The 26,523-nt window shown below is 41.2% G+C and overlaps 1 protein-coding gene and 1 long non-coding RNA gene across 2 annotated transcripts in view; both read left to right on the forward strand.

The window, feature by feature from the left end:
- The window catches only part of LOC132377873 (cadherin EGF LAG seven-pass G-type receptor 3-like), a 511,939-nt gene that overhangs the window by 360,328 nt on the left and 125,088 nt on the right, over nucleotides 1-26,523 (forward strand). The window contains exon 35 of the mRNA XM_059944310.1: nucleotides 523-580. Within this exon, the coding sequence (XP_059800293.1) occupies nucleotides 523-580 (58 nt within the window). The remainder of the gene's footprint in view (nucleotides 1-522; nucleotides 581-26,523) is intronic.
- Nucleotides 11,507-17,729, forward strand: LOC132378077 (uncharacterized). The gene is made up of 3 exons (XR_009506879.1): nucleotides 11,507-11,644; nucleotides 12,822-12,932; nucleotides 17,263-17,729. It is a non-coding gene; the product is annotated as an uncharacterized LOC132378077 (long non-coding RNA).

Here is a 26,523-nt window from a genome sequence, read left to right on the forward strand (position 1 = left end):
TACAGTATTGTGGCATGTAGACCTCGATAACATGCTCCAGTATGACAACTGAATGGTCTTTAAATTTGTCTAAGAAATAAATCCATTGATTGAGTAGAAGAGCCTCACAGCAAGCAACAACTCTACTAATGTCAAGGGACTGTAAAAACCAGAAGTTTTTTGTCTCTTAATACTCAATGTAGAGAGACTATTTTCATTCACAAGATACTTTTATGGTTTTCAAATGTCACAGTAGAAGCCCTAATCATTAATATAATTTACACTGTAAGCTGGTGTGTGCCATAATAAAGGAAGAGATGTATTTCTGGGGCCAGCTCAGAGATTTTGCATGAAGTCCACACAAGTAATGAGCAGATACTCTAGTTCAACTCAGATAATGGGCTTTAACATATTTGTCAACTTCCACTGTGTTGGAACTGCACTTCAATATCATCAGGAATATTTATTTAAAAGTTAAATTTATCTTTACAGTCCCCGTTTAATCAATCTTACCAGCTATGTCAGTTGTTGTCTTTTGATTAGTGCTAACGATTTTGCGTCCACGGTGAACACTGTTTCCCTCAAGACCATTCATGCTTCTGTAAGTTAACAATTAATTCCATTATTGTTTCTTACCATCAGGAGAAATATGCAAAATATAAATCACACTGCAAATGGGATCAAGCCACAAAAAGTATCAAATTTGGTGTGATGGCCAAGATAAAGTATTTCTGGTTGTGTTTTTGCACAACTGGTTCTCAGTAAAATGTGTATGGAAACTTCCTAAATCAAGAAGATCAGCCCTTTAAGTTTATCCAAAGTTAAACACTTCCTTCATTAACTTAAGCCAACTGTGCTTTGGTTAATCCTTCCATGATGTTAACCTTTCAGCAGAGTGACATCATTGAGGCACTGTCCATAAGATTTATGCAAATGAAAAGGAAATAAGCTGAAAGCTCATAAAAGAATGGAGCTGCTGTGTTTTAAAGCATTAAGTGTGCCAAAGTAAATTGCCAAGTCAAAAAGAATCATATTGCACAATGACTAATTCATCTATGCATTGCTTTTCTCTTGTGGATAAAGCCATGTAGCTACCTACATGAAGTTAATGAGGAGATAAGCTTCATGTGTTGTTATCTTAAATTAAATTTATAATCATTATTATTTAATAAAATATTCACAGCCGGGTGTAATTGGTTTTATAATTGCATTTCCTCATTTTGCTAGTGATACTAACCCTTCAAAATGAAACACGAGTGTGATTAATGAACAATGTGATAATCACCTTCTTCATTTTATTTATCATACAGAACTCTGGTTCAAACCACAGAAATTGCATTTTGCTGTGTAAAGGTAGATGAATCTAAGTTTAAGTATTTCACAGCAGCTGCTTCAAAAGCAATCTCGTGAAAGCTGATCAGCAATTTCTTCAAGAATTATGTATTTAACATGGCTCAACATTCAAAATGAAACATCCTTAGTCAAAAACAGAAGAATCATTACTAGCCCTATAAATATCAATGCTCATTCATCGTAATACCTACTCTAGTTGTCATATATATACATGTTAAGTATAGAGGATTGGCTTCATGTGCTGAATAGCATGTTCAACTGAATCCATGTAACCTGCAGACAAAAACATCGCTATATAGCTCAAATGTGGCTGGGTATAACTCCTGGTGTTAATTTTTTATGGTTGCCTGAAAATTGTTCATTCTGAGAAAGTAGTTTCAAAATAAGCTGGGGAACTCTGCTTATCACTATCTGCCCACTGCTTCCTGCAAAGAAGGAATCAGTGAAAGTGCGACAGTTTTTGGGAATACTTTAGCTATCCCTTCCTTGCAGAACACCAGTGGCTGGTGAGTGATAGTTTTCTTCCTTGCTTCAAAAATAAATAAATTGAAGCTTCCTTTCAAACATATCCAACATCTCTGTGGGACAAGGAGTAGGGGGAGTATGCAGGGGAAGGGCAGGGAAGAGTATGGAAAAAAGGAGGATAAAAAGACAACTTTTTATACATTTTTGTATCTTTGTAATTCAGAGATGAAATTTTTATCTTATTATTTTTTATGGATTTAAGTTATTGTGATAAAGAGCATTTTTCCTTAATTTATTAATGCAACAAACAATACTTGAAACTGTCTTGTGTTATTGAAGCTTGAAAATTTGATGTGTATATTTGAGTGCAGAAAGGTAGAACCAGAAAGTTTTCAGGTCTTATAAAAATCCATTATTGTCCAGGAAGATGAAACTTTCTTTAGCATTCGCTTGAAGTTAATATAATCCACATTTTCTTTTAATACTTCAAGGACAGTGGTGATCTTTTCTTCACCAAAATTAAAGGCTGAAAGCAAGGTGGAAGAGAGGATTAGAATGGTACTACATCTTAAAACAGCAATGTTTCCATGTTGAAACCTGGGTTTGATTCTAAACTTGAGATGCTGTGAGTCCACCATCTGCCAGTGCTGATTTGAATTCAAAAAAATTTTGAATCCAGATCCCACAATATGCTCATAATTTAAATCCAAATGGGCACTATTTTGCAGTGTTGTAACAGAATAGACCATGAATCAAATGAAAACACGTCATTATGGTGCTTCTGTTGGAAGCAATGTTTCAGGCATTCTTCTACTTTGACTTGGGAGAGTATTAATGCCTACTCTGGATGTAGAGTGGAAGAGGTCAATAAATGGATATATACAAAAATGTGGTTCCTTACATTTTTTTAGTATATTGATCACTGAATAGCATGGAAATTTAATAATGCAAATCAAAATGAATAAATGAAATGATTATTTTAGTCCAAATATGATGTCCTAAGTACTTTGCATCAATACCATTATTGAATGTCAGTTGCTGCCTTTGTCTATACAGCTGTAAGAATGCTGATGTTTTCTTGAGACAAGGTGGATGCAGGTTACGGTCTACAGGTATCTGAAGTGTCAGTTTTCCAAATCTTTCCTTGGGCAAAGGATTATGGATTTTGGACTTTATCTGTGTCATTGTTTTGCAACAGGAGGGTTAAATGTGGCACAGCCCATCCACAGCATCTGATTGGCCTCTAACAACTACCCCAATCCTACCATCCAATCAAGTTGAAAATATATTTGCTCAGTGTCTCAGTTCCTAGAGCACTTGCAAATAAACTGAATTATACATGATAATGAGAGATTCCCCTGATCAACAGTAGCTTTCACTTGAAGATCAAAGAATTACAGATGCTGTAAGTATGAAATAAAACACAAAGTGAAGGAAATTTGGAGCAGTATCAATGGAATGAGAAATATATCTGATTGGAGACCTTTCATCCAATAATGGATTCAGATCACAGATACTCCATTAAAAACACTTTCTCTTTTCACAAGTGCTGACTGTTCCCAGCACTTTCTGTTTTTAATTCAGTACACCTAATTTAATCTGCAAGCAGGACTATAGCATTGCCAGTATGGTTGAAGATTGTTTCATATTAATAAGATGGGCAGTGTCAATTTTCCCCCTCCCTCATCTTTCTCTCTCCATTTGACTTCCATCTGGAGATGTATTTCCACCGATCAGCTTGGCAGGTTGAATATGGCATCATCCAAATGGCCTATTTACTTTTTGGACATATTCTCTTGTGTGTGTGTGTGTGTGTATCTTTATCATTGTATTAAGTTATAATCTGAAATGTATAGAACCACATTTCTGAATTTATAAGACAGTAAACAAAATAAAAATATTGTTTTGAATTGGATAAAAATCACTGCTGTTATTTCTCATTCTATGTGGAATTATTTCTAACTAATTTAAGGATCTTCTGGCAGTCCTTTTACGCATTCCAATTCTTTCCTCTTCGAGCATTGACATTTTAGCAGAATATTTTAGACAGGTAAGCAGCTTAAGTTCAGTAGTATTTATACCTGGAATCGTGTAAGCCAGCAACAGTGTTGATCTCCAAACAATCCAATGGATGTCAGAAGCAAAACAATAGCAAGGATCATTAAATACCTGTGTACCGAGCAGTGTTGCCTTCAGCTTCCTCTTGTCTGACCATTGCCCACAAGTTCATCCATTGACTGCTGACTGCCTTGAGAGCTGAAGCAAACTATTTTCAGATCTAACCCAGTGCTAGTCTTTTACACAAGTGTCCAAGCCCTCAAGCCAAGAATTAGCAATTCCACCTAATGATGCTAGATTCTGAAAGACAGAACTGGAAATTGATGCAAGAAATACAATTGGAAAGTTATGACAATTACAGATGAATCTGGTTTATTATCACTAACATATGTTGTGAAATTTACTGTTTCGCAGCAGCTGTATGGTGCAATACATAAAATATGGTATAAATTACAATAGAAATACATGTTTAAGACAATTAATTAGTGCAAAAGAGAAAAAAAAATGAAGTAATGTTCATGTTTTGGTTTATTGTCTGCTCAGGAATCTAGTGGCAGAGGAGTAAGAGCTGTTCCTAAAATATCTCTTCAGGCTCCTGTGCCACCCCTGTGATGGTATTAATAATCCTTCGGTGATTTGGGATCCTTAATGCTGAATGAGGCATTAAGCAGACTTGCTGAAACATATCATCTCAAACTCAGAGGGTGGTGAGAGTGTGGAGCAAGCTCCAGGTGAACATGGTAGATGCAGATTTGATTTCAACATTTAAGATTAATTTGAATAGGTATATGGAGGGCTATGGTCCAGGTGGAGGTTAATGGGACCAGGCAGAATAATAATTTGATGGATGGGCTGAAGGGCTTTTTTCTGTGCTGCAGAGTTCTGTGACTAAATTAACCCCCAGGACAGTATAGACAGAGCAACAATGGATGTCTCAAGTGGAGATTACATTATCCATTTGAAGAAATAGACAAGCATGTTCCATATGCTAGAATGACAATTTTTATTAGTTGTGTCCTCTACTTTTTGTGAAAATGGCCTTTCACAACAAGAATTATAATTACCAATGTGTTCTAAGACCATAGTTACTTTAACCAAATCAAATTTCTTGCCCATTCTCCATTTTGGTTGATTATACTGATAGAATAATGACTTGACCATTACAATGATTACCTTGACAATGAGTCAAGACAATATGACAATAACCATCATCCAAGGCAGCTGCAAAAATTATATATTGTACAGTCAAATGCAGGAAACTGGATTTCTTGCAAAGAAACTGCTTCAGTGAAAACAATGATACTCCTGTTAGTATCACAACTTCTGTTTGTTAATTTTTTTTTACTGTAAGCTTGTTTAATTGTTTTCCATGCCATCCTGGGTTTACAAGATTCCATTTTGCAAATGTAGCTTTCTGAGTATAAATTGATCAACCCTTAAAATAGTAAAATGGCTTGATAATATAAGGAGGAAACTAGAATAAGTAGACACATTGTTGAATTTAAGCTAATTTGAAGTGAATTCAGGAAAGAGACATGCTACATATGGACATTCAGAAGGTCTCCAATAAATATCAGACAAGAAGTTACTCAACAAAATTATATTCTAGATTGTGTACTGGCATGGAATGAAGATTAGTTAATGAATATAAAAGGGGTCATTTTCACATAATGAGACAGTAACTACAATCCCTCCACCCCCCCCCCCCCAGCACACCCTATCTGTAGACTGTAAGACAGAGGAGCAAAATTAGGCCATTCAACCTAGAGTCTTCTCCACAATTCTATCATGGCTGATTTATTTGCATGTCAACCCTATTTTCCTGCCTTCTGTTCCCTGAATAATCAAGACGTATCAACTTCTGTCTTAAATATACGCCATTTTCAAATTGCTTCTCAGATCGGAGTTCTGAGAGGTGGGACTGCGCAGGCGTGTGAAGGAGGGAAGGTATAAAAAGGAGGGAAAGAGTGAGGTAGTTATCATTTGGAAGAAGACAGTGAGGCTTTGAGAGGAAGTGCGGCGGCCATTTTGAAATTGCTTCTCAGATCGGAGTTCTGAGAGGCGGGACTGCGCAGGCGCGGGAAGGAAGCCTGGGAAGGAGGGAAGATATAAAAAGAACGCAGCGGGCAGTGGAGTGAGCCAGGAGCAGAGTGTAGGGCTTGGGCTCAGAGGGCACAGTAGGCTTATCTTTTAGTTCTCCTTGTTATTTTCAGTCATTTGGGAAGTATGAGTGTGTGAGGGCAGTTTGTTGTTCTCGGTGTCGGATGAGGGAGATCCTGGAGTTCCGGAGCCTCCCGGACGTCCACATCTGCGCCAGGTGGGCCGAACTGCAGCTCCTGAGGGACCGAGTTAGGGAACTGGAGCTGCAGCTCGATGACCTTTGCCTGGTCAGGGAGAGTGAGGAGGTGATAGAGAGGAGTTACAGGCAGGTGGTCACTCCGGGGCCGCGGGAGGCAGATAGGTGAGTCATGGTCAGGAAGGGGAAGAGGCAGGTACTAGAGAATACCCCAGTGGCTGTACCACTTGACAATAAGTACTCATGTTTGAGTACTGTTGGGGGGGACAGCCTACCTGGAGGAAGTGACAGTGGCCGGGCCTCCGGCACAGAGGGTGGCCCTGTAGCTCAGAAGGGGAGGGATAGAAGAAAGAGGACCATAGTAATAGGGGACTCGATAGTCAGGGGTTCAGACAGGCGGTTCTGTGGAGGTGATCGGGAGTCCCGGATGGTAGTTTGTCTCCCTGGTGCCAGGGTTCGGGACATTTATGATTGAGTCCAAGATATCCTGAAGTGGGAGGGTGAGGAGCCAGAGGTCATGGTACATGTAGGTACCAATGACATAGATAGGAAAGGGGAAGAGGTCCTGAAACGAGAGTATAGGGAGTTAGGAAGGCAGTTAAGAAGAAGGACCGCAAAGGTAGTAATCTCGGGATTACTGCCTGTGCCACGCGACAGTGAGAGTAGGAATGGAGTTAGGTGGAGGATGAATGCGTGGCTGAGGGATTGGAGCAGGGGGCAGGAATTCAAGTTTCTGGATCATTGGGACCGCTTCTGGGTCAGGCGTGACCTGTTCAAGAAGGACGGGTTACACTTGAATCCTGGGGGGACCAATATCCTAGTGGGGAGGTTTGCTAGGGCTACAGGGCAGACTTTAAACTAGTAAGATGGGGGGGCGGGAATCAATTTGAGGAAACTATGGGAGAGGAGATTAGTTCACCAGTAGAGCAAGTATGTAGACAGTGTATGAGGGAGGAAAGGCAGGTGATGGAGAAGGGATGTGCTCAGCTCGAAGATGTAGAGGAGAAAAAAGAAAAAGATAATAAATTTGAATGCATTGTTAGGGTTGAAAAGAGAGGAGGAGGTGATGAGTATCTTAAATGTATCTATTTTAATGCTAGGAGCATTGTAAGAAAGGTGGATGAGCTTAAAGCGTGGATTGATACCTGGAATTATGATGTTGTAGCTATTAGTGAAACATGGTTGCATGAAGGGTTTGATTTGCAACTAAATATTCCTGGATTTAGTTGCTTCAGGTTTGATAGAATAAGAGGGGCCAGAGGAGGAGGTGTTGCATTGCTTGTCCGAGAAAATCTTATGGCGGTGCTTTGGAAGGATAGATTAGAGAGATCCTCTAGGGAGGCTATTTGGGTGGAATTGAGGACTGGGAAAGGTGTAGTAACACTGATAGGAGTGTATTATAGGCCACCTAATGGGGAGCGTGAGTTGGAAGAGCAAATGTGTAAGGAGATAGCAGATATTTGTAGTAAACACAAGGTGGTGATTGTGGGAGATTTTAATTTTCCACACGTAGATTGGGAAGCTCATTCTGTAAAAGGGCTGGATGGTTTAGAGTTTGTGAAATGTGTGCAGGATAGTTTTTTGCAACAATACATAGAAGTACCGACTAGAGATGGGGCAGTGTTGGATCTCCTGTTAGGGAATGCGATAGGTCAGCTGACAGATGTATGTGTTGGGGAGCACTTCGGGTCCAGTGATCACAATAGCATTAGCTTCAATATAATTATGGAGAAGGACAGGACTGGACCTAGAGTTGAGATTTTTGATTGGAGAAAGGCTAACTTTGAGGAGATGTGAAGGGATTTAGAGAGAGTGGATTGGGTCAAGTTGTTTTATGGGAAGGATGTAATAGAGAAATGGAGGTCATTTAAGGGTGAAATTATGAGGGTACAGAATCTTTATGTTCCTGTTAGGTTGAAAGGAAAGGTTAAAGGTTTGAAAGCACCATGGTTTTCAAGGGATATTAGAAACTTGGTTGGGAAAAAGAGGGATGTATGTCTACAATAGATATAGGCAGCATGGAGTAAAGGAATTGCTCGAGGAATATAAAGAATGTAAAAGGAATCTTAAGAAAGAGATTAGAAAAGCTAAAAGAAGATACGAGGTTGGTTTGGCAAATAAGGTGAAAGTAAATCCGAAAGGTTTCTACAGTTATATTAAAAGCAAGAGGATAGTGAGAGATAAAATAGGTCCCTTAGAGAATCAGGGTGGTCAGCTATGTGTGGAGCCGAGGGAGATGGGAGAGATTTTGAACGATTTCTTGTCTTTGGTATTCATTAAGGAGAAGGATATTGAACTGTGTAAGGAGTGGGAAACAAGTAAGGAAGTTATGGAACCTATGACAATTAAAGAGGTGGAAATACTGGCGCTTTTAAGAAATTTAAAAGTGGATAAATCTCCGGATCCTGACAGGATATTCCCCAGGACCTTGAGGGAAGTTTGTGTAGAGATAGCAGGAGCTCTGACGGAGATCTTTCAGATGTCATTAGAAACGGGGATCGTGCCGGAGGATTAGTGTATTGCTCATGTGGTTCCATTGTTTAAAAAGGGTTCTAGAAGTAAGCCTAGCAATAATAGACCTGTCAGTTTGACATCAGTGGTGGGTAAATTAATGGAAAGTATTCTTAGAGATAGTATTTATAATTTTCTGGATAGACAGGATCTGATTAGGAGTAGCCAGCATGGATTTGTGCGTGGAAGGTCATGTTTGACAAACCTTATTGAATTTTTTGAAGAAGTTATGAGGAATGTTGACGAGGGTAAGGCAATGGATGTAGTCTATATGGACTTCAGCAAAGCCTTTGACAAAGTTCCACATGGAAGGTTAGTTAAAAAGGTTCAGTCGTTAGGTATTAATGCTGGAGTAATAAAATAGATTCAACAGTGGCTAGATGGGAGATGCCAGAGAGTAGTGGTGGATAATTGTTTATCGGGATGGAGGCCGGTGACTAGCGGGGTGCCTCAGGGATCTGTTTTGGGCCCAATGTTGTTTGTAATATACATAAATGACCTGGATGATGGGGTGGTAAATTGGATTAGTAAGTATGCCGATGATACTAAGGTAGGAGGTGTTGTGGATAATGAGGTGGGTTTTCAAAGCTTGCAGGGAGATTTATGCCGGTTAGAAGAATGGGCTGAACGTTGGCAGATGGAGTTTAATGCTGAGAAGTGTGAGGTTCTACATTTTGGCAGGAATAATCCAAATAGAACATACAGGGTAAATGGTAGGGCATTGAGGAATGCGGTGGAACAGAGAGATCTAGGAATAACAGTGCATAGCTCCCTGAAGGTGGAGTCTCATGTAGATAGGGTGGTGAAGAAGGCTTTTGGAACGCTGGCCTTTATAAATCAGAGCATTGAGTACAGAAGTTGGGATGTAATGTTAAAATTGTACAAGGCATTAGTAAGGCCAAATTTGGAATATTGTGTACAGTTCTGGTCATCGAATTATAGGAAAGATATCAATAAATTAGAGAGAGTGCAGAGACGATTTACTAGGATGTTACCTGGGTTTCAGCACTTAAGTTACAGAGAAAGGTTGAACAAGTTAGGTCTCTATTCATTGGAGCGTAGAAGGTTGAGGGGGGATTTGATCGAGGTATTTAAAATTTTGAGAGGGATAGATAGAGTTGACGTGAATAGGCTGTTTCCATTGAGAGTAGGGGAGATTCAAACGAGAGGACATGATTTGAGAGTTAGGGCGCAAAAGTTTAAGGGAAACACGAGGGGGTATTTCTTTACTCAGAAAGTGATAGCTGTGTGGAATGAGCTTCCTGTAGAAGTAGTAGAGGCCAGTTCAGTTGTGTCATTTAAGGTAAAATTGGATAGGTATATGGACAGGAAAGGAGTGGAGTGTTATGGGCTGAGTGCGGGTAGGTGGGACTAGGTGAGATTAAGAGTTCAGCACGGGCTAGGAGGGCCAAGATGGCCTGTTTCCGTGCTGTGATTGTTATATGGTTATATGTCCCATGATCAGCACCTCTTGGTGCACAAATGTATCAGTGATGCCCCAGTTCTGCACACTGGACCTGGAATATCTTGCAATTAAGTGCCATCCATTTTACTTGCTGCCGGAGATTTCTGCGATCATTTTGGTAGCAGTATACATTCCACCTCAGGTCAATGTCAAACAGGCATTTTGATCGAAACATCCTCACCATCGTTTTGGGGGATTTTATCCAGGTCAGCCTGAAAAAGGAACTAAATAATTATCATCAACAAATCATTAGTATTACTAGAGGAAACAACACACTGGACCATTGTTACACCACCATCAAGAATACCTACCGTGCTATTCCACACCCTCGCTTTGGAATGTCTGATCACCCGGCTGTACTTCTACTCCCTGAGTATAGGCAGAGACTGAAGACTGCAGCACCAGTAGTGAGGACTGGGAAGATATGAAAGGGAAGCACGGGAGCTTTTACAGGACTGCTTTGAGTTGGTGGACTGGACTGTATTCAGGGATTCATCTTTGAATCTGTATGAGGATGCCACAGTTCTTACCAACATCATTACAACAATGATCTTTCAAGAATCACCAGATTCCAGCATAGCTCTAGAGAACTGGAAAATTGTGAATGTCACTCCACTCTTCAAAAGGGAGGGAGGCAGAAAAATGAAAACTATAGGCCAGTTAGTCTGACCTCAGTGATTGGGAAGATGTTGAAGCTGATTATTAAGGATACAGTTTCAGGGTACTTGGAGGCACATGATTATATGGGCCAAAATCAGTATTGTTTCCTTAATGGAAGATCTTGCATGGCAAAGCCATTAGAATTCTTTGAGGAAATAACAAGCAGGATAGAGAAAAGAACTAGTGAGTGTTGTGTACTTGGATTTTCAGAAGACCTTTGAAAAGGTGCCATACATGAGGTTGCTTAGCAAGGTAAGAGCCCATGGAATTACAGGCAGGAACGGTACTAGCATGGTTAAAGCATTGGCTGATTGGTAGAAGGAAAGCTTGGGAATTAAAGGAGCCTTTACTAATTGGCTGCCATTGGCCAGTGGTGCTCCACAGGGGTTGGTGTTGCAACTGCTTCTTTTTACATTGTATGTCGATGATTTGGATGATGGAATTGCAGCCAGGTTTGGAGATATGAAGATACGTGGAGGGCAGGTAGTGTTGATGAAGTAGGAAGGCTGCAAAAGGACAGACAGATTAGGATAATGGACAAAGAAGTGGCAGATGGAACACACTTAAGGAAGTGTATGGTCATGCACTTTTGTAGAAAGTTAAAGGTGTAGACTATTTTTCTAAATGGGTAGAAAATTAAAATATTCAAGGTGCAAAGGGACTTTGCAGTCCTCGTAAATGATTCCCTAAAGGTTAACTTGCAGGTTAAGTCTGTGGTGATGAAGACAAATACAATGTTAGCATTCATTTCAAGAGGCCTAAAATATAAAAACAAATTTGTTATGCTGAGGCTTTTTAAGGCACTGGCAAGACCACACTTGAAGTATTGGGACTGTTTGGACCCCTTATCTAAGAAGGTAATGCTGACGTTAGATAGAGTTTAAAGGAGGCTCATAAAAATGATTCCAGGAATGAAAAGCTTATCATATGAAGAGTGTTTCATGGCACTGGGCCTGTATTTGCTGGAATTTAGAAAAAATGAGAGATTTCATTGAAACTTAATCGAATGTTTAGAGACCTAGATAGACAAGATGTGGACAGAATGTTTCCTATAATGGAAGAGTCCAGAACCAGAGGGCACAAACTTAGAATAGAATTTAGAATGGACATAAGTAAGGATTTCTTTCGTCAGATGGTGAATCTGTGGAATTTGTTGCTACAAGTAGCTGTAGAGGCCAGGTCATTGGGTGCATTTAAGGTGAAAGTTGATAGATCCTTGATAAGTTAGGGGTTGGAAGGTTACAGGGAAAAGGCAGGAGAATGGGGTTGAGAGGGAAACAGATCAGCCATGATTAAATTGTGGGGCAGATTCAATGGGCTGATTGGCCTCATTCTGCTCCTATATCTTAATGTCTTCCTTTTCCTTCTAATGACATTGGTATGACTATGTACCATGACTTCCTGTAGGATTTAGAATTTGGGTGACTAAATCAAGCGCAACATATGTACTGTAAGTTTGTTGATGATGCTAAACTCAGTGAGAGAGTCAGTTGGGAAGAGGATTCAGAGAGTCTTTGAAATAATGTAGACAGAGCCAACTGAGTCTGTGAGAGTATAGCAGGTGGAATATAGTTTAGTGGAAAAATATAATAAAAAGATAATAAGACAGAGCATTCATTTCAAATGAGAGTTGTACGTTTTGTAGGTTTCAAAGGGAATCTGGATGGCACTGATACACAAATCACTAGAAGTCAGTGACCAGGCAGGGCATATAGGTTGGAGTACAAGGGTAAGAACACCATAATGCAATTAAATGGGCCTCTGGTGAGACTATATTGAGACTTCCTTCCTAAAGAAGAATATAGCTGTGATTAAGGATGTTTGAACGGTTTGTTCGGTTGTTGCTTTTGTCCTATTAAGCAGAATGCACCTGTATTTCTCAAATTTGGAACAATCAGAGTCAACCCTATTAATATTCTCATGGGGTTTGAGGGGATGGACGGAGGGAGGATGTTTCCCTGTCATACATAATGGAGCAGAATTCAAAATATGTAGCCATTCAGGACTAAGATGAGAAGAAATTTCTTCATGCAGAGTACAGTGAATCTTTGCAATCCTTTACACTGAGCTGATGTGGAGGGTGTCACTGAGTATACGTGATGGAAGTCCATGGATTTTTTGGATTTTAAGGGAAATGATGAATGGGTGAGTAGGCATTAATTATCTACTGCTACTTCTATCATACTTGCCTACAGTGGTGAACTGTTGCCCTGGTTATTTTTCTGATAAAGCAATTTCACAAAGTATGTAGACTGTATGAATAAATGGCAATTAACAGGAAACTAAAATGTCTTCCGTACCCATGATAGGAGCCTAATTGATGATAGAGGTAGAGGGCAGCACAATCTGTTTCAGTGTTCATCATGGAGGATGATGCCATCCATGATTTAGCAGAAGCATTGGTCATGAAAGAGTTATCAGAAAGACCAATCATATTTATGTAGATGTATCAGGGGTTGTTGATGGAAATCAGAATGGTGATTACAGAAGCATTTATGGTAATTTTTCAATACTCCTCAGAATCTAGGGAGAGCCAGAGGACCGTAGTCTGGTATTAGGGTATGTCTTCTTTGGAGCATTAATAGAGGAGAAATTGAATCAAAGAATTGATATATTAAACATATCTTGCTAGATTGATTGAATTAGATGTTTTGTGCAGATGTACAAAGAAATTTTCAGATGGTATATGACAAAATGGAAGCCCAACTTATAACTCGCAAAAAATGAGTACTACACAGTTCAGACTAACTCTTTGAAAATGTGTCCCCTAACACACGTTCTTTCCCGAACCTCATTACTTTCAATAATCCTTTTTTTAAAATTAAATTTCAGTTCCAATTTTAGGTTGCACCACAGGCAGTTTAAGTTGCCTGTTGGAGGCACCACATAAGCAGCATTTTCAGGACTGATGATGTGATTATGAACAAACCCCAGTCACAGCAACAAGTCCAGCAGACACCACTGCTCTGAAAGACTGAGTGCAAGGCACTTCATGATCAGCAGGCAGAGTCTCCTAGAGTAAGTTGTTGCAGATTCTCTCAGATGATGACAGCTTGATAGAATGTGAAAAATGTAGTTATGTATGAAAGCTTTGAAGCTTTAGAGAGTTAGTTTCATATGCACTCCCACATTGTCAAAAAAAGACTGAAGTATCTTCTGTTACAAGCTAGAGATAGAAGACTTAAGGCATTGACCTGCTGAGTTCATTTGACCATTTGTTTTATGTTAGGAGCTCTCATGTACATCACAGAGAGGGCTCTGGCAGACAGGAGTGTCCTGTGCTAGAGTGTGGTGCAGCTTTCACTATATATTGAAGATATAGAGTGATTGAATGCATTTTGAATTTCAAAAATATTGTTAAGAATTTAACTTTCCACACTCGTCCACCCTGAGGTATCAGAATCAGGTTTATTATCACTGACACATGTCATGAAATTTATTGTTTTGGCAGCAGTACAGTGCAAGATATTAAACATTACTATAAGTTACAATAAAAAATAAATATATAGTGTAAAAGAAGAATAGTAAAGTAGATTTCTTGAACCATTCAGAATCTGATAGTGGAGGGGAAGAAACCATTCCTAAAAGATGGAGTATGTGTCTTTTGGCTCCCGTATCTTCTCACTGATAGTAGTGATGAAAAGGAGGCATGTACTGGATGCTATCTTCTTGGGGTACTGCCTTTTGAAAATGCACTCTGGTGGAGAGGCTAATGCCCATGATCGAGCTGGCTAAGTTTACAGCACCTTGCAGCCTCTTGCCATCCAGTCTAGACCACATACAAAATGAGTCTTCTTTCTTAATATGACATTGCAGCACTAAATAATTATTTTGTTAATTTAACTCTGATCTCAGTAAAGCATGGATCAGAAAACTAGCATGGTTGGCAGTTCCACTAGCTCTTCCTTAACAAAACTCACGATCCATACTTCTATACGAAGCATGCTTCTCCATGCTAAAGCCTAAAACAGCTCAAAATTGTACTCCATCCTCCACCTCTGTAATTCATTTTTCTTTCTTAATGGGAACATAGGACTTAGGAAAGGTCAGCGATACAAAATTTTCCCTAGACTTCTCTGCAGTTGATGCTAATGTGGCAGAGAATTGCAACTGTCCTGTGCCTCCCTATTCCTGGAGGCTTCCAGACAGCAAAGGGGCAGCAGTGACAAGTTGGACCTGGCTGTTGTTCAGTTTTCACGGTAGAACTACTACCCCATAGCTACAGTTACCTGGGTTCAGTCCTGACCTTGTGTGCTATCTACAGTGCCCATAAAAAGTACTCACCTGCTTGGAAGTTTTCATGTTTTGTTGTTTTGCAATATTGAATCACAGTGGATTAAATTTGGCTTTTTTTGGACTCTGATCAGCAGAAAAAGGACTCTTGTGTCAAAGTGAAAACAGATCTCTACAAAGTGATCTAAATTGCAAATGTAAAACACAAAATAATTGATTGCATAAATATTCAACCCCTTCAAGTCAGTATTTAGTAGATGCACCTTTGGCAGCAGTTACAACCTTGAGACTGTGTACATATCTGGACACTGCAATATTTCCCCTTTCTTCCTTACAAAACTGCCTAAGGTCTGCCAGATTGAATGAGGATCGTGAAAGAACACCTTTTTAAAATCCAGCCACAAATTCCCAATTGGATTGAGGTCTGGACCTTGACTTGGCCACTCCAGGACATTAGCTTTGTTGTTTTCAAGTCATTCCTGTGTAGCTTTGTCTTTATGTTTGAGGTCATTGTCTTACTGGAAAACCAATCTTCGCCCAAGTCCAGTTCTCTTGCAGACTACATCAGGTTTTTCTCCTAGAATTCCCGGTATTTTGCTGATTCATTTTAACCTTTACCTTCACAAGCCTTCCAGGACCTGTTGCTGTGACGCATCCCCACAGCATGATGCATCCACCATTATGCTTCATTGGAGGGAATGATGTGTTTTTGATGATGTGTGATGTTTGGCTTATGCTAAACATAGTATTTAGTCTGATGACTAAAAACTCAATTATATGACTTCGAAAACCAATTGGCTGCACCAATAATGAATTGGTGTGTCATATTAAAAGGGGGAGGTGAATACTTATGCGATCAATTATTTTTGTTTTATATTTGTAATTAATTTAGATCACTTTGTAGTGATCTGTTTTCACATGACATGAAAGAGTCTTTTTCTGGCGATCAGTATCAAAAAAGACAAATTAAATCCACTGTAATTCAATGGTGTAAAACAATAAAACATGAAAACTTAAAGGGAGGCGGGGATGAATACATTTTATAGGCACTGTAAATGGAGTTTGAACCTTCTCTCCTGAAGATATGGATTTCCTTTGAATGCCTAGTTTCCTCCCATAATCAAAAGGCATGTAAGTTAAATGGCACTGGTGTATAGGTGAATGGTAAAATCCAAGGGAAGTTGACGTGAATATTGGAATGAAATGGTATTAGTGCAGGATTAAAGTAAATGCATTGTTGTTAGATAGAGTTGGTGCACTGAAGGGCCTTTTTACATGCTCATAGCAAACCCACACCATTGCAACTTGGCAACCTCTTTCAAAGTGTAAGGCTTGATAAAGGATTTATTTGTTTAGCGATATTGTGCAGAATCAACCCCCGCTGCCCAGCAACCCTTGATTTAACCCTAACCTAATCACAGGACAATTTACAATGACCGGTTAATCTACTAACCAGTTTGACGTTAGACGCCTGACCGCTGTGGCACACCACTAGTCACTGAAACTGTGGGAGAAAACTGACGCATTCCACAGAGGATGTATAGGCTCATTAGCCAGGGTTGAATTCTGACGCCCCAAGCTGTAATAGTGTCGCATTAACCACTACACTACATTGGTGCCTAACTTTCTAGTACAGAATCACTGAAAATCCGTAAAGATTGCTTTATATGATTTTCAAAATTGGTGACAATTAAAATTTGTTAAAAGTACACAAATAATTAAAAGCACTGAAATAAAGAAAAAGGATGAGTTAAAAAGAAACTCACTTTGTTTTCCCTAATCTTCAGAGCAGGAATCTGCATTCTCAGCCTGATGCTGGTATTATCATGCATTTGTCCCAGATTTATGACAGGACCACAATTGTCCATGACAGATGTACTGCCAGAGGCTTCAGAATCATTGCCCAGTGCCGTTTGATTTAGCCTTTTACCTCCGCAGAAACAGCCTGGCCTGAATATTTCAAACATTTCCCTTTTTTTAAGCTAAAGTTAATCATATTTGACCTTGGTCTATGGCTATTCTGAGGACAAATATCATTGTGTGGCTTTGTGGAGAAAATTTCATTCTCTCTGTGTCAGCCTACATTCATCAGGTTAGTGGGTACAATTTAGGGGCTCATTCTTTACCTGGGACAGTTTGGGAATCTGACTCTAACTGTTCGGCAAAGATGTAAGCAATGTAGGATCAGAATCAGGTTTGTCACCTGATGCACCATCAATAACTCTCTCTCTCTCTCTCTCAGAGATGTAAAGGCGAGGTATCGGCTTTTATTGACTGGAAGAAGGAACAAGCAGTGGTTGACCACCATACTACATCCTGGAGACAGGGAGGCTGGGCTCAGACCTCAATCGCCTTTATACAGGGGTCTATGGGAGGAGCCACAGGAGCAGTCAGCAGGGGACGTGTCCAGACAGGTGTATGTAGTTCACTACATCACCACCAGTATGTGTTGTGAAATTTGTTAACTTTCACAACACATGGACTCTCCTTATCCAAACCTGCAGATCCCACCACAGATACAGACTGCACTGCTCACAAGATTTAGTGGAGTTCAGAGCAGATTGAATATTTGTGTATGTACCAAAAGCCATTAAAGAAGTTGAAACACTACCAAAAATTATTAAAAGTTAAAATGTTTAAAAAGCAGTAGGAGATTTTTAAAAATTGAAAATAAATTAATTAAGAAAAAGGAAAGGAAATTAGCTTGTACTTACCATTCCCTTTCTTGTAGATTTCGACCGTTCACATCAATTTACTTGGTTGAACAGGCTGGTGGTTTAGCCTAAATATTGGGAATTCTGCATTCCCTATCTGGACTCAATTTGGAGCCCAACTTTCACCTTACTTGAAGCTTTGGCACAGTTACTTTGAGGGAATGGTTCCGTGGAATGGATTTGTGTGTCTGCTGAGCTCTGGCATTCTATAACATGCTGGACTGTGCCAGGCCTGACTACCCAGAATGCCACCAATGGTTCTTGCCCACCCATCCACAAATGTCTCCAGTTTCAGGAAGTGTAGTGCAGAGCTGCCACTGCTTCTAGACAGCAAGACTGGGGCAAAGTTTACCTTCTGCCAATGCTGTGACTGATCACAGAATATAGAAAAGTTCAGGCACTTTACCCACCATGCCCAACCCGAGTAAAATGCTTGTTTAAAGTAGTCACGTCAATGTGCACAAGATCTACATTGCCTCATCCTCTGCCTGTTCAAATGTCTCTTAAACATTGCCATCCATTTCCAGTGCTTCTGCTGGCAGCCCGTTCTGGGCACCTGCCACTGCCTGTATAAAAATAAAACTTGCTTCAACCTCCTTTGAAATCACCCCTCCCTTCTTAAAGTGATGTCCTCTAGTATTTGATATTTTTACCCTGAACCACCTTGTATTATTTCAAAAACCTCTATTGGGTCTCCCTCAGCCTCAGATACTCCAGAGAAAATATTTTGAGTTCGCCCATCTCTTCTTGTAGTTAATACCCTCAAATTCAGCCACTGTCCCAGTGAACCTCCTCTGCACCTGCTGTGCATCTCTGTGCAATTAAAAGCTCCATTTACCACAGCATCACCAACATATAGTATCAAGTACAAAACAGAAAGAAAGAAAATATTCACAAGAAAAACATAAATTCACAACATCAATTATACAAGGAATTAGGCAATGCGGTCATAGTGTTGCTGTATTGAAGTAGAGATTGGGGTTGTGGGAGTTGGTTAAGAACCAAACCATTGAAGAGTAGTAGCCGTACTTGAACCTGGAGGTGTGGGACTGCAGGCTTCTAGATCTACTGTCCAGTAGTAGATGAGAGATGATGGCATGGCCCAAACGGTAAGGATCTTTGATCAGTGTTGCTTCCTTGAGGCAGCATTTCCAATAGTGGAAAGGGATGTGTCCGTGTGCCATTCACTTTTGAGTTCAGGGATTGTTACTGATGAATCAGGCAGATAATGTCATGACAATAAATAGTGTTTCTGTTCCAAATCCACACTATGAAGAGTCCTTCCATTAACCTTGTATGCCATCTTCAAGTGTCATTTTTCAAACTGTATCTTTTCACACTTTTCCAACTTCCATTTCTGCACCCTGGTCTGCATCCCATCTATATCCCATTGTAACTTACAACAACCTAATGCAATCCACAACGTGACAAGCTCTGTGTCATCTTCAGGCTTACTAACCAACCTTTCCAGTTTCTCATCTAAGTAACATAGAAACATAGATAGAAACATAGAAAATAGGTGCAGGAGTAGGCCATTCAGCCCTTCGAGCCTGCACCGCCATTCAGTATGATCATGGCTGATCATCCAACTCAGAACCCTGTACCTGCTTTCTCTCCATACCCCCGATCCCTTTAGCCACAAGGGCCATATCTAACTCATTTATAAAGTCATTTATAAATGGTCCCAGAATAGAACACTATGGAACACCACTGGTAACTGACCTCCAGGCAGGATGTGTATACTCCATCTACCAGTACCCTCTATCTTAAGTGGGGAAGCCAATTTCAAATTCACATGGTTAAGTCTCCATGGATCTATGCCTCATGACCTTCTGAATGAGCTTACCATGTGGAATGTTTTCAAACACTTCACTGAAATCCATATACACCACATCCACACCTGTATCTTCATCAGCTTGTTTTATTCCCTCTTCAAAAAACCAGCCACTCACAAAGCTATGCTAATTATCTATAATAAGACTCCACACAACTTGTAATTTATGCTTAAGTGACCACAGGACTTTGAGCATTGTACAGTATGTCTGTGTCAATGCAGAGTGTGTGTAGGGGTCACATTGTGCATGAGTCAGTGATTGTGTATGTGAGAGAGGGTGCCTATATACATATTTGTGAGTGTGTTCTGTAATCAGAAAGCTTTGGCATGCTTTCCGTGTCTCTACTGAAGTAAATGACATTGTACTTCTGCAGTTGCTTAACTTCCCTAGCTATTTTTTTAACAAGAACTTGAGATCTTTTGGTACAAGGAGAACAGTCCACAAGAAATAGAGCAGCTTGCCTGATTCAGTTTGCATATATCTGTAATATAGAATCACAGTATAAAATATTTCCTTCTGTCATACGTAAGACCTGATTGTTGCTTAAATATTAAAGTTACTGATACTCCTACACTTTCTGAACATACTGACTAACATCACTTAGGTGTGTTTTCCCCATATACTTTATTCTTTAGAGGCAAAGAAAAGGATATCTAATGGAAATCAACCAGTCTGATCTGGGAAGGATGTAAGATAGATCATAGAACATAGAAATCTTACAGCACATCACAGGACCCTCTGACCACAATGTTGTGCTGACCATGTAACCTACACGAGAAACTGCTTAGCGTTTCCCTACTTAATGTCCTCTATTTTTTTCTAAGCTCAATATACCTATCTAAGAATCTTTTAGAAGACCCAGTTGTATCAGCTTCTACCACCATCGTTAGCAGTACATTCCAGGTACCCACCACTCTGTGTAAAAACCTTACCTCTGACATCCCCCGTACCTACTTCCAAGCACCTTGAAACTATGCCCCCTTGTGTTAGCCATTTCAGTGCTGGGAAAAAGCCTCTGGCTATCCACGCGATCAATGCCTCAGGTCACGCTGTCATCCTCTGTCACTTCAAGGAGAAAAGGCCAAGTTCACTCAATCTATTCTCATAAGGCACATTCTCCAATCCAGGCAATATCCTTGTAAATCTCCTCTGCACTCTCTCTGTAGTTTCCACATCCTTCCTGTAGTGAGGTGACCAGAACTGAACACAGTACTCCAAGTGGGGTCTGACCAAGGTCATATACAGCTGTAACATTACCTCACGGTTCTTGAACTCAATCCCACAGTTGATGAAGGGCATCACATCATATGTCTTCTTAATAACACTGTCAAACTGTGCAGCAGCTTTGAGTGTCTTCTGCTTGTGGTGTTGGTGACTTCACCATTGACGCCACAGGTTGATAGTTCTGATAGTCCCCCTCCCTTGCACATAAACCTTAGTGATATTAATGATAGGGCCTCTACAGTACAATTTAAGTAACTACCAGTTTCCAGAGAAGGTATGTTCATTTGGGTAAACAGGGTATGGTCATATGACAGTTTTTTTAACCTGCTGACATTTGTCCAGAGAAGGTATGTTCATTTGGGTAAACAGGGTATGGTCATATGACAGTTTTTTTAACCTGCTGACATTTGTCCAGAGAAGGCCCTACAAGCTTCCCCTATTCCTCAACTGCAGAGGGAAGGGTGTCATTCTACCCAACCAGCCAGGTGTATATCCTTGCCCTGTACATGGCCAGCTCTTGTGACTCTGCAATGTTAATCAGCCAGTACCCTCATACTCCCGTATTCCATGTTCCAGTACATTGTGGGCCAACTGTATCTCAGTACATGTAACAATAATAAATCAATTCCATTTCAATATATGGTAACTTCTTTAGTTGGGGAGAGCACCACTCTAGTAAATAGATCCCCACTATATCCACCATCACAAGAATGTTATACAGGATCTTGCCTGGGTTTTTCAGAACCAGTGTGTTTTGTATTGCTGGGGTATCTTCAGGACAGGTAAGATCAGATGCACACACCCCGAGTTTTGATCCATTCCTAATCTCATAATTTACGAATTCTCCCTAATTTAACTTTCCCAATTTAAGGGATACACTAATCATCAGTTTCCATTGGAAATTTTAAATTTCCAATTGAATGTGACTTTTCCCTTTACTCAGGAACAGCAACCTTCAAGATTTGTGGCCACAACAGAACTTGTTTTTTCTTCTTTCTCCTGGCTACTGGTTGGGTCTTCATATTCACATTAGTGATGATGTTGCATTGTTAAGGATTGGGAAGGGGTTAGAGTTCAAGGTTGAGGCAACAATATCCACCACCCACCCCCACCACCACCATGGTATATAGAACTAACTGATGGAGCTTGTGTTCAAGAAGATCTAGTGGAACTTGAAACCATGCTCTGTACCGGTATCAGCACTAGTACTGTTTCGCTGCTCCATCTTTCTCACCACTCCTTTTTGGGAATGGTACCTCCACTGGATTGAAGGTGATGTGCAATATGGAGAACATGACTCTTTCAAGAGGTCTCTGGGCCTCATCATCAACCAGACTCCTCTGAAATCTCATAGACTTAATGACCTTAGCCCTGCCTTCTCTCCTAGAAGGGCATGTATCTCCATTGCAAGATATCTGTGGTATCTCAAGCTTTCAATCTTTCAATGTCCCAATTTCCAGTCCTGTCATTTCTCATCACTCTCCTACTAATCCCATTATATTATTTCCATGTTCCCATCAGCAATCTTCAGATTCCTCCATACCTAGAGCATTCATGAAAAACCCAGGCAAGATTTATTATTGTTACATGTACTGAGATACAGTTGGCCCACAATGTACTGGAACATGGAATACGGGAGTATGAGGGTACTGGCCGATTAACATTGCAGAGTCACAAGAGCTGGCCATGTACAGGGCAAGGATATCCATGGTTAGAAAATAGAGCACTTGTTAGTACTGCTTGCTCACAGCTGTTCTCCAGTGTTTGCTCAGCACTGCCCACCATTTTTCACTCTGTGTTGCTCTCCGTTCTTCATTCAATGCTGCCCTCCATTCTTCACTCTGTTCTTCACTTGGTAAGGAGAAGGGATGGGGCAAGACCTGGCAAATGATAGCTAGATCCAATCAGGAAGATGTGATAGGTATGAGGAAGGAAAGAAGGGTGAAAAGAAAGTGTTAAAGACTGGGAGGTGATAAGTAGAGGTGACAAAATGCTGACAGAATCTGATAGGAGAGGAAGGTGGAGAGTGGAAGCAAATAAGGGCGTGGGACAATTGAGGAGAATTGATATGTCACCAAAGATACAACTTTCTGAAGCTGCAGAAAGTTGTAAGCTCAGCTTCATGGGCACGAACCTCCCCAGCATGGAGGGCACCTTCAAACAGCAAGCCTAAAAAAAGGTTGTTTTCATCATTAAGGACCCCCATCACACAGGACATGCTCACTTCTCATTGCTACCATCATGGAGGAGGTACAGGTGTCAGTACAGGGGTGTTGTATCAGGACCCAAATGCAGGACACAGACACTGCAGTGCTAGGAACAGGGCAGGACAAAGCTAAAGGACAGGACAGAACACAGCCTTGGCTGGGGAAGTAAAATCAGGATGAGGGACTGGGAACAAGGAGCCTGGGGTGGACTCAGAGCCCAAGACTGGACAAGGACCCAGAACCTGGGTCTTGCCTCAGGCTCAGACTCCCAAAACCAGGTAAAGACACGACGAGGCTTGGGATCTTGAGGCTTGGCTAGAGACTTGGGGTCTTGAGGCTGGGGTCAAGGCTTGGCTGGAGCTTGGAGGCAGACTAGGAACTGTACATAAACATAGAGCCAGGACTTCTCCTTCAACAAGCCAGGACTCAACTTTCACTCCACACCAAGGTGGAGCAGGACCATCCATCAGGTAACAGCATAACAGCCTGACTTACCCGACAGAGGCAAAGACAAGACAGATTCCCCCACAGGACAACAGCAGAACAGCCTGACTTACCCGACAGAGGCAAAGACAAGATAGATTCCTCCACAGGACAACAGCAGAGTGGCCTGACTTACCCCAGAGGCAAGGACAAGGCAAGACAGATTATCCCACAGGGCAACAGCAGGACAGCCCAACTTACACCACAGGGCAAGGACAGGAAGAGACAAACACTAAAGAACAACAGACAGTTCCATCTCTGCATCGGGGCTGCTCCGAGTAGCCATTACAGCCAGCCACCTTGGCTGTCTACAGAAGCAACCAGACCCCTACCTAGCTCAGAGTGACTGACGGCCACCCAGCTGGCCCAGGAAACAGCTGAATACATACCACCATAACAGTTCCAACTTCTGACAGCAAGACTCCCAGAAGCCATGGTTCTCCATCACAGCCTAAAGGTGGCAAGTGGCCATTCCTGCTTGCCACCAGCCATTCACTCCATGAGCATCTTGCCAGGGAAGCTGACAAAACAACCCCCCCCCAACCACACTCAATCCCAGGGCCACTTATATTCCCAGCCAACAAGATGAGCATCAGGTGTTTATGGTTTAGTCCAACCGAAACAAGGGACAGCCGGAGGACCCGGAGTCCGGAGCCCGCGGACTGCGAACCGGAACGCGGACCCCAGACCGGACCACGACAACAGGAACCTAAAGGCGCACACGGAACATTTCAGGAATAGCTTCTTTCACTCTGCCATCAGATTTCTGAATGGACAATGAACCCATGAACACTTCCTCAGTTTTTCCCATCTCCATTTGCACTATTTATTTAATTTATACTTGTATACTTCTTATTGTAATGTAAAGTTTTTATTATTGCAACGTACCACTGCTGCAAAACTATTAATTTCATGATAAATACCTGATTCTGACCACTTGGGAGGAGGGTAAAGACCAGGGTGATCAGGAAAGGGGAAGGGGAGACTGAGGGTGTGTAGCTCCCCTGCGAATGAAAGCAGCAATTTATGTGATTTATCTTGGCCTCAAGATATCATTTCGGAGGTCAGACTGAAGAAAACTGCTACCAACAGCTTAATACATACCTAAACCTGTGCCATCTGGCTTGTTAACACCACATTTGGAGTATTGTGTGCAATTTTGAGCCCTTATCTAGGAAAAGTGCTGCTAATGGAGAAGGTCTAAACGAGGTTAGAGTTAAGGTTGGGTTAGGGTTAGAATAGTTCCAGGAATGAAAGTTTTGAAATATGAAGAGTATTTTATGACCCTGGGATTTAATTGAAACCTATTGAATATTGAAAACCCTAGAAAGAATGGATGTGGAGAAGATGTTTCCTGTAGTGGGTGAGTCTAGGACCAGAGTGACCTGTCTCAGACTAAAAGGATGTCCATTTAGAACGGAGATGAGGAGGAATTTACAACCAGACGGTGGTGAATCTGTGAAATTCATCGCCATACATGGGTGTGCAGGCCTGTGTCACTTGGTATATTTAAAGTGGAGGTTGATAGATCAGTTGGGGTGTGAAAGGTTACACAGAGAAGGCAGGAGATTGGAGTTGAAAAGGATAGTAAATCAGATATTATGGAATAGTAGAGCAGACTGATGGGCTGAATAGCCTAAATCTGATCCCAGGTTGTAATGTCTTAATTCAGAGCAGATGTGAAGTTGCTTGCCCATTGACAAAGTGGTTCATTCTTTGAAGTAACTGAAATGTGGCTTTGCTCCAGAACAACACTGTACAATTATTAAATGAAGTCTACACAGATTATTATTCTTCTTCGGTTGTCCATCAAAGTGTCCGATGACAACGTCCACTCCTTTAACGTTGAGATCTTTGATGACTATACAGTCCTATCCTGGACCCACAAGCTCACCCCTGTGCGTACAAGGAAGGGCTCAGACTCTTGTCCTCCTATGGTCACCTGAGCAGTCATCCCATCGTGGAACTGGCAGAGGATGTTAACAAATTTATTGGGACAGCCCAACCTCAGGAGGACATCCCATAAGAGCTCTCTTTGCACCACGTCAAATGCTTTGGAGAGGTCGACAAAGACCATAAACAGGTCCTGATGTTGCTCCCGGCACTTTTCCTGAAGCTGCCGGGCTGTGAAGATCATGTCGATCGTGCTCCTGTTCTCCCTAAATCCACACTGCAATTCAAGCAGCATCGACTCGGTGATGTTGCTGATGAGCCTCTGAAGCGTCACCTTAGCCAGGACCTGTCCAGCAACAGAAAGGAGCGATATGCCCCGACTATTGCCACAGGTGGCCTTGTCATCCTTGTTCTTATAAATGACAACGATGTTTGCAATTTTCCATTGCTGTGGGATGTTCTCGTCAGTCCAGGCCTTGGTGATGTATTGGTAGAGGGTGCACATGCACATGTATCCTCCGTTCTTCAGTAATTTGACACAGATATTGTCAGTGCCAGGGGACTTGTTGTTCTTAAGGGAATGGACAGCTGATAGAACCACCTGGAAGGTTGGTGGTAGACTGAGGTCATGGATAGGAGGTTCAAGCAATTCGTCCAGGATGGTGGGGTCTGCGTCAGAATCCTGATTAAGTGGGGTGTTAAGATGCTCAGCCCACCTCAGCAGAATGGTATTCTGATTCTTCAGAAATGTTAGACCATCTGCTGTTTTCAGGGGAGTAATGCATCGGTTTATTGGGCCGTAGATGGTTTTGACACCATTGTAAAAATTATGCATATCGTTATTATTGGGAAAGGACTGGATTCCATGTGCCTTTTCAGTCCACCGCTCATTTTGTATGGCCCATATTGCCTTTTGCACTTTCCTCCAAGCTGCCTGCCAATGCTGTCTGATGCTGAAGGATGATGGTTATCTAATGTTGCCCGGTGTACTTTGTGCATGTTCTTCAGCAAGTTGTGGATGGCATCTGAGTTATCGTCAAACCAGTCTTGGTGGTTTCTGCTCTTATGGCCGGTGGATTGGGCTGCTGCCTCATAGGACACAGTGCTGATGTAGATCCACTGTTGTTCCATGGTATTTTCTGAACTC

This window comes from Hypanus sabinus, chromosome 19 (assembly GCF_030144855.1).
Source record: "Hypanus sabinus isolate sHypSab1 chromosome 19, sHypSab1.hap1, whole genome shotgun sequence".
Lineage (NCBI taxonomy): Eukaryota > Metazoa > Chordata > Chondrichthyes > Myliobatiformes > Dasyatidae > Hypanus > Hypanus sabinus.